At 64.6% G+C, this 7823-nt stretch overlaps 2 protein-coding genes across 2 annotated transcripts in view; both read left to right on the forward strand.

The window, feature by feature from the left end:
* The first annotated feature begins 476 nt into the window (after nt 1-476).
* On the forward strand, nt 477-4062 carry EMIHUDRAFT_442494 (hypothetical protein). The gene is made up of 8 exons (XM_005782958.1): nt 477-897; nt 982-1567; nt 1628-1660; nt 1721-2113; nt 2185-2283; nt 2504-2544; nt 3048-3174; nt 3246-4062. The coding sequence occupies exons 1-8, from the start codon at nt 505-507 to the stop codon at nt 3767-3769; spliced, it is 2196 nt and encodes a 731-aa protein (XP_005783015.1). The 5' UTR covers nt 477-504; the 3' UTR covers nt 3770-4062.
* Nucleotides 4063-7020: 2958 nt separating this feature from the next.
* The window catches only part of EMIHUDRAFT_113235 (hypothetical protein), a gene marked incomplete at both ends in the record, with an annotated part of 2569 nt that continues 1766 nt past the window's right edge, over nt 7021-7823 (forward strand). The window contains one exon of the mRNA XM_005782959.1: nt 7021-7709. Within this exon, the coding sequence (XP_005783016.1) occupies nt 7021-7709 (689 nt within the window). The remainder of the gene's footprint in view (nt 7710-7823) is intronic.

The raw sequence follows: 7823 nt of genomic DNA on the forward strand, positions 1-7823 counted from the left end.
GTGGCGCGTCGCGAGTGGCGGTGCAGCCAGTCGGTGGCGGGTGCTGGCGACCGGCAGAGAGATGCAGACGGCGCGAGAGATGACCCTGCGGAGAGGCGAGGTGACGGGCGATCCGCGACGGTGGGAGAGGGCTGAGCATCGCCATGTCTCGCTCCGGCACCATCTTGCCGAAGCGCAGGCCCGGGAAGGCGGTGTTTTTGATGTAGCGGAGCCGCGCCGTGTCGTGCTTGTTGTACCGCCCTTGGCGGCCGGCGTAGCGCTGGTGCACACCGTGCAAGATCGACTGCAGCTCGAGCTGGTGGCTGACGATGTCCTCGCCGCTCTGCAGCGCCGGCGACAGGCACATGGCGCCAGCAGAGGAGATCTGCGAACAGGGCGAGTCGACGCTGGCAGGTCAAGCAGCGTCGACTCGCTACCAGCAACGAATGGGTACCCTCGAAAAACGAGAAAAACGGCGTTTCGTTCGCCGCCGCCACCAAGACGACCTGCTCGCAGGGCTCACTGATGAACGACAGGCCTCGGCGCCCTAGCCGCTCCCCAGCGCGGACTCGATCCGACTCGGGGACAGGTTCGAGCAAAGCGGCGCCAAACAAGGGCCCGAGCCGCGAGCCGACAGACGCAGAGTTTGACGCTTTGCACAAGAAGCTGGACACGGCCCTCCTGCTCTGCGTGATCGCCGTCCTCGTCGTGATGGAGGAGCCGGCAGCGCTGGTTAGAGACGTGACCGAGGCGGTCCTCTCGGCGCCTCGCCAATTCGACTTCATCGAGAGCCAGACCCTGAACGGGTCGATTGCCATCGGCCTCAGCCTGCTCTCACTGTACTCGTGGGCGCTGCTGTATGGCGTCGAGCGCACCGGAGCCGCCGTCCAGCGGCCGTGGACGGCGGCGCTCCACTCGGCGAGCTCTCTCCTCGAGCTCGCTCATGACACCTCCACACGACGCCATGACCCGCCCATGACACGGACCAGCCTGCCCGCGCAGGCGGGCTCTCTCCTCGAGCTCGGGCTCGGACTCTGCGCGACGCTCGACCTCGAGGCGGCCGCATCAGTCGTGGGCCCCTTGGAGGAAGGCTCGTACCAGGTGCCGTGGGCACGCGCCTCGGCCTGCGTCGCCCTCGCGGTCACTGTGCCGACCGGCGTGCTGCTCGCCCGCCACTCGTCGCGCTCCGGCGTCCGGCACCTCGCCGACACCGCCTTCGGGCTCTACCACGCCGCGCGCGCGCTCGAGGCGGCGCGCGTCCTCGCGCTGTCGCCCAGGCTGCTCCCCAACCTGTGGATCCTGCTCCACTCCGGGACGGCGGTCCGGCTGGTCGGCTTCTTCGTGACGCCCTACTCGTCGACCGACGGCGCGCGCGGCGACCTCTTCACCGAGCCGCTCTGCTACACGTTCACGCTCCTCCTCGCGGGCTTCCTCGTCGCCGCCTTTGTCTACCCGCCGCACTACCTCCTCCTCTCGCTCGCCGCATTCGCCCTCGCGAACCGGATCGCCCCGCCCGCCCTGTCGGTCCGCCTCCCGGGGTCGCCCCGCAAGACGTCCTCGCGGGAGCCCGCCCGCCAGAGCACCGGAGGAGACACCGGAGCCCGCCAGAGCACCGGAGGAGACACCGGAGCCCGCCAGAGCACCGGAGGAGACACCGGAGCCCGCCAGAGCACCGGAGGCGACACCGGAGCCCGCCAGAGCACCGGAGGAGACACCGGAGCCCGCCAGAGCACCGGAGGAGACACCGGAGGCGCTCTCAAGGCGCAGCCCGCGGCAAACAAGCCGTCGGCAGACCGCCAGCCGTCGGCCGACCAGAGCCTGCCCCCCGACCCGCAGCCCGCGGAGCCGCAGCCCGCGGAGGCGTACCCCGTCGGCGAGAGCCCGCGCGCGTCGCCCCGTCCCGCCGCGCCCGCGCCGCCGCCGCCACAGCCTCCGCCGCAGTGGCGGCGGCGGCTGCTCCGCGCCGCCCTCGACGCCGCCCTCGTCGCTTCGTTTGGGGCGCTGGCGAGCCGGACGATGCGGTTGGGCGAGTGGGACGCGTACTGGACGCACCAGCGGGAGCACGTCTGGGGGCGGCTCGACTACTACCAGCCGGTGGTCGACTTCGTCTCCCAGCCGATGCGCCCCTCCCTCTGCGCCCTCACGTACGTCGCCACGGTCTACTTCTCGGACCCTTCCTAGACCCTTCCTGGAACCTTCCTGTAGGCGTCCTCACGTACGTCGCCACGGTCTATTTTCTGCTCAAGACGTACGTCATCGAGCGGCCGGTGGTGCGGCGCGCGCACCGTAAGTTCGCGGCGCACGGCAACGGAGTCTAGAAGCGGAAGACGTGTTCTTGTCTCCCAACCAGCGCTCGAGAGGACGCGCACTCGGCCCTCCCTCGCATTCGCGCTTTGCTCCGAGTACACTGCACAAGACCGCCTTCCCGCCCTGAGGGTGGCGTATTTCACCACGCAGGCTGCTCATATCTCCCCATATCTCCCCATATCTCCCGCCCTGAGGCTGGCGTACTCCACCACTGCAGGCAACGGCCGCGTCGTGCTGGTGCACGGCGTCGGCTCGGCGGTCGAGCTCTTCGTCGGATGTGCAGGCGAGCTGTGAACGGCGTGTCTTCTCAGCTGCTGCCTGTGAACAGGTCGAGCTCTTCGTCGGGATGTGCGCCATCTTCCTAGACCTTGGCCTAGACCTTTCTTGGAACCTTCCTGTAGGTCGAGCTCTTCGTCGGGATGTGCGCCATCTTCCTAGACCTTGCCTAGACCTTTCTTGGAACCTTCCTGTAGGTCGAGCTCTTCGTCGGGATGTGCGCCATCTTCCTAGACCTTGCCTAGACCTTTCTTGGAACCTTCCTGTAGGTCGAGCTCTTCGTCGGGATGTGCGCCATCTTCCTAGACCTTGCCTAGACCTTTCTTGGAACCTTCCTGTAGGTCGAGCTCTTCGTCGGGATGTGCGCCATCTTCCTAGACCTTGCCTAGACCTTTCTTGGAACCTTCCTGTAGGTCGAGCTCTTCGTCGGGATGTGCGCCATCTTCCTAGACCTTGCCTAGACCTTTCTTGGAACCTTCCTGTAGGTCGAGCTCTTCGTCGGGATGTGCGCCATCCTGCGCCCCGACAGGCAGTGGCTCACCCACACCGCCGTCGGCCTCGCCCTCCTCGTCAACGTGCCGAGCGGTTTCCTCCTCACCCCTCGCGTCTACGGCGTCAAACACCTCACCGCCCCCGGCGTCGCCCTCTAGACACTTCCTAGACACTTCCTAGACACTTCCTAGGCGTCAAGCACCTCACGGTCCCCGGCTTCGCCCTCTTCGGCGTCTCGCGCATCATCGAGGCGCTGCGCACGCTCTTCATCCACCCAGCGCACGTCCACGGGCTCTGGATCCTGCTCCAGGCCACTTCGACCCCCAAGCCACCGGACCGCGACGCGGACCCTCGCCCTCGCGCCCCTGACTTCACCCCACTGACCCCTCGACCCAAGGTCGGGACGCTGGTCCGGCTGTTCGGCTACTTTGTCCTCCCGTACTCGTCGACCGACGGCGCGCGCGGCGACCTCTTCACCGAGCCCGTCAACTACACTCTGAACATCCTCCTCTCGGGCTACATCACCGCCGGCTTCGTCTACCCGCCGCGCATCCTCGTCCTCTCCCTCTTCCTCTACGTGTGGGCCTACCCCTTCTGGCCGCCCAGCCTCGCCGCGCGGCGGCGGCCGCGCCTCTCCTGCGCTGAGCCGACCGAGACCGCGGCGTGGCGCGAGACGTGGCGCGAGAGCGCGGCTCGCCGGGCGGCGTCCTCGTGATTGCTGACGGAATGCCACTGCCGGCTTCGGAGAGCATTGGCGTTGTGTTTGCGCTGCGCGCACTCGCAACGGACGAGCACCAGCGCTGTACACAACGAGGTACGTCCTGGCTTCCTCGACGCTCGAGTTTTTATTGCACTTCTGATACTGTTGGTTGTGTGTGTGCATGTGTGTGTGCTCTGCCTATATCACTATTGTGTGATCTGTAAGTTTGTGTGTGCTGGATCTCCGCATGCGGATGGCTAGTTGCAAATACACGGGTGCTGTGGTGCTAGGTATATTGTTGGCAAATCAAGACACAGAGCTCACACAGAATCACCCGCAGCGGGAGGAAAGCGGCGAGTCGCAATTCCTGGGGTCCTTGTGGCGGGCCACCCTGTCCAGAGAGGCATGGATGCCAATCTGGGGTCTCTCGACCGAGTCTATGAAGCCCTGGCCGCCTCCCGGTGGTGGCAGAGGTTATGGAACCAAGCGACGGAGATGGTGCGGGGGTACGGGTGTTCCAGGGGGTCACGACACTCGACACGCACCGACCCTTCACGAACCGAAAGGCTGCACCCGGGGAAGGCACAGTAATCCGGGCACGTGTTGGGCGCCCCATGTCCATGTCCATGTCCATGTCCATGTCCATGTCCATGTCCATGTCCATGTGTTGTTGGTGTGTGGAGCGACAGGTACAGGTACAGGTACAGGTACAGGTACAGGTGATGAATTTTGATGATGTTTTTTTGTCCGTGTTGCTCCCAGCGCCCTCGCCCGCGCTCCCTGAGGCCATGGCTGGTGCTACTAGTATGGGGGGCTACCTGGCTACCGCGAGAGCGACCCAGCTCGTCGACATCGTCCGATGATGGTGCCTCAAAGTCTGTGGAGGTGATCAGTGTGGTCTGACCGGGTGGTATCGCCCCGGTCTAGGCCCTCTGGAGTCTCGTGAGGCGTCCCTCGTCTCTCGCTCGAGAGATGGTCATCTGGACCCGAATCATCGGTGCCCAGCACGTGTATGTTGAGTCGTACGCGGTCCTGCGGCTTGGTCGCGGGAGATAGATCGCCCGCGGTGTCACGGGCCTCCTCAGCCGAGGAAGACATGTTTGTAGAGAGTGTTCAAAGTACGAAGGTGTGGTGTCACACCGGTGGGGGGGAAGACGCCAGCTGCGCCGTGTTGTGGTGTCACAACAGTAGAGAGGTCGACTGTCTCGCGGGGCCACTCCCCACGAAAGCAGTCGGGAGACTATTACGTGCCAATATTTGGGCGCCTATCCGGCGCCCAAAGTGCTAATACTGGTGATCTAAGTGGCAAGACGTGCCACCACACGGGGTATGGGAATATAGAGATATGTGAATACGATGGACTAGTTGTCACTCTGGGGCGGGGAAGGGAGAATAATAGGTGAAGCCTCTCGATACAGGTCAGGCTGTTGGTGCTCGTGAGGGTATTCGTGCCTCACCTCCTGCGACACAAACATGACCATTCCCCCGGGGAGGGGCGTGGCACTGAGTGGTAGCTGTAGAGCGGGGCACTGCGTAGCAGCTGCGGTTGATCTGGGAGCACCTCGCAACCCTATGCCAGGCGAATGCGCGACGAATCCATCCACACGAGCACAGCCTGGCGGCAGATGGGGCACTGCTCCATCTTGGCGGAGCACTCGGCGCACGCGCACTGATGCCCACAAGGGATGGCGACGTGATCCTTCGGCCGAGTGAAGCATACTATGCACGTGGTCTCGCCGCCCAGGAATTTTGACAATTAACCAGATGGATCAATGACAATCGATGGGCTTGCCCATTCCGGAGTGGTTCGACTCCACATAAATCCGAGACGGTGATGGGAGGGTCGTGTGGTGGTCTCAGGCCCAGTGAGGTAGTGCATCTGACTATCCCGGATCCTGCTGAACAAGCTCCTCTTGTAGCTCGATCGGTCACACCGCCATCGCCGTCGGGGAGAGGGGGGACGACACTGCCTGAGGGAGGGTGTATGTAGAGGATGTAGAGTGTAGAGCGCTGTAGAGCTGTAGAGCACTGTAGAGCTGTAGAGCTCTACATCCGCCGCGGGACGAAGCGCCTGCGTTGTAGAGCGATGTAGAGGCGCTCTACAACGTGAAATCTCTACAACAAACTCTACATCATAAGCGGCGAACGAGGGAGGCACGGTCGCTCTCCGACATTAGGCGCGTTGCACTTGCCAGTGCTGCCCTGGCCTTCCGTCTGCCCGCCCAATGGGTGGCAGGTGCCTCTGCTGCTGTGGCATGCCTCACGGCTGCGACTGGCCGGCGCCTCGGCGCGTCAGCTTGGCTCGGCGTAGCGATAGTGGCCAGCGCAACTCGCCTGGACTCAACGCTCAGCCAGGAGCTCCCGCACGCGCTGGCGCGAGTCATGGCGCATGCAACGCGTCTGAATGCTCGCCTCGCCTCGCGCAAATGCGACCGTCCTCGCAGCCGACAGTCCACCGCCTGCTAAAGGAGCACTGCGACGAATGCGGCACCGGCGACGCATGGCAGGCTGGTCATGACGCAGTTATAGGGTGTTGTGTGCCATCAGAGTGACTCTCTGTGTGTCAGGGATAGTCAGGGCCGTCCATCAGAGCTCCAGTAAGCTCGGAGACACCCCATTAGTGCGACTCGACCTCTTTGAGTCACTGCCTTCCCGGCAGTTTTGCTGTAGAGCCTCTACAACAAGCTCTACAACAAAATCGCGCTCTACATCGCTCTACAACGCAGGCGCTTCGTCCCGCGGCGGATGTAGAGCTCTACAGCTCTACAGCGCTCCAGAGCGCTCTACATCTCTACATCTCTACAGCGCTCTACACTCTACATCCTCTACACCCTCCCTCAGGACACTGCTTGCTTTGGCAGCGTGCACCTCGATCCTGTACCGTGTTTGTTATGACCCCCCCCAATGAACACACCAGTGAGGGAGGGCGAGACGATCGAGGGGTCCCGTACCATGCGGAATCGACCCTACTCGAGTATCCAGTGCTCAAGTGCTCAAGTTGTTTGCGGCTATTGCTCAAAACTCTGGGAGAGAAGGCCTACATATTATGACTGCACCCATGACCCTGGTGCATGAGGGCTGCGGGACGGGCCACCCCAACCACTCACGAAGCCGTACGTGGACGAATTGAAATCTACTTTTTTCGTTTACCTACACTAAGCACCTAGAGCTGTAGGTTGGAGCACTTGGTTTTCACTGCCGTTTTCGCGCCTGAACGCCGGGGGGCGCACGGTCGCATCTCTTCTGTCCACCGACGCTCGCATCAAATGTGGCGCTTTCGGTGCGTCGCGACCGGCGTCGAGGTCGACGCGTCGCGCGAGCTCGAGCTGGGCCGGCGCCACGTCCTCTCGGACGACGCATCGTCCAACGTCTCGCGCGTCCAGGTCGCGCTCGAAGGGAGCGACGCCGGCGTGGCTGTCGAGGGCCGTGGCCGCAATGCAACGCTCTGGCGCCGCGACGGCGAAGTGGGCTGGCGGAAGCTGTGCGCGGGCCAGCGGGCAACGCTGCGCCACGGCGACAGCCTCGCGCTCGACGGCTCGGAGGCGAGCCGCCGCTCCGTCTTTGTGCTGCAGCAGAGGGAGCCCTCCGTGCTGCCCTCGCCCAAGCGGCCGCGCCCTTCGCCGCAGACGGAGCCGGCGGAGCGGCTCCCATCGCCGCCGGCGGCAAGGGTACCACCAGCCTCCTCGCCGGGCGCGGACGGTTTCACCACCGCCGCCGCCGCCGTCGCCCCCGCCGCCCCTGCCGCCACCTCGGGCGGCGGCAAGTTGCCGCGGCCGGCCGGCGGCTCTCTCAAGGCGCTCACGATCAAGCAGCCGTTTGCCTCTGCGATCATGGCGGGCGTCAAGCGGGTGGAGAACCGGAGCTGGGCGCCCAACCTGCCGCCCAGCGGGCTGTGGGTCGCAGTGCACGCCGCCGCCTCGTTCCACCCCTCGGGTCCGGAGCTCGACGCACTGCGGTCCGCCTGGCCGGCGAAGAAGCCGCCCGAGGCGCGCTCTAGCCGGGAGGACGCGTCCACGACGCGTCCGCGACACGTCCCTCAGGCGATGCGGTCCCTCGACGCGTACCCGCT

Source organism: Emiliania huxleyi, assembly GCF_000372725.1.
Source record: "Emiliania huxleyi CCMP1516 chromosome Unknown EMIHUscaffold_184, whole genome shotgun sequence".
Classification (NCBI taxonomy): domain Eukaryota; phylum Haptophyta; order Isochrysidales; family Noelaerhabdaceae; genus Emiliania; species Emiliania huxleyi.

What these genes read in the sequence shown, in the direction of transcription:
- EMIHUDRAFT_442494 (XM_005782958.1), top strand. Translation starts at nt 505, where the DNA reads ATGAACGACAGGCCTCGGCGCCCTAGCCGCTCCCCAGCGCGGACTCGA. An exon ending in GGACGGCGGCGCTCCACTCG is followed by an intron (nt 898 to 981) that starts GCGAGCTCTCTC and finishes CTGCCCGCGCAG; the next exon opens with GCGGGCTCTCTCCTCGAGCT. An exon ending in CGCCCGCCAGAGCACCGGAG is followed by an intron (nt 1,568 to 1,627) that starts GAGACACCGGAG and finishes AGAGCACCGGAG; the next exon opens with GAGACACCGGAGCCCGCCAG.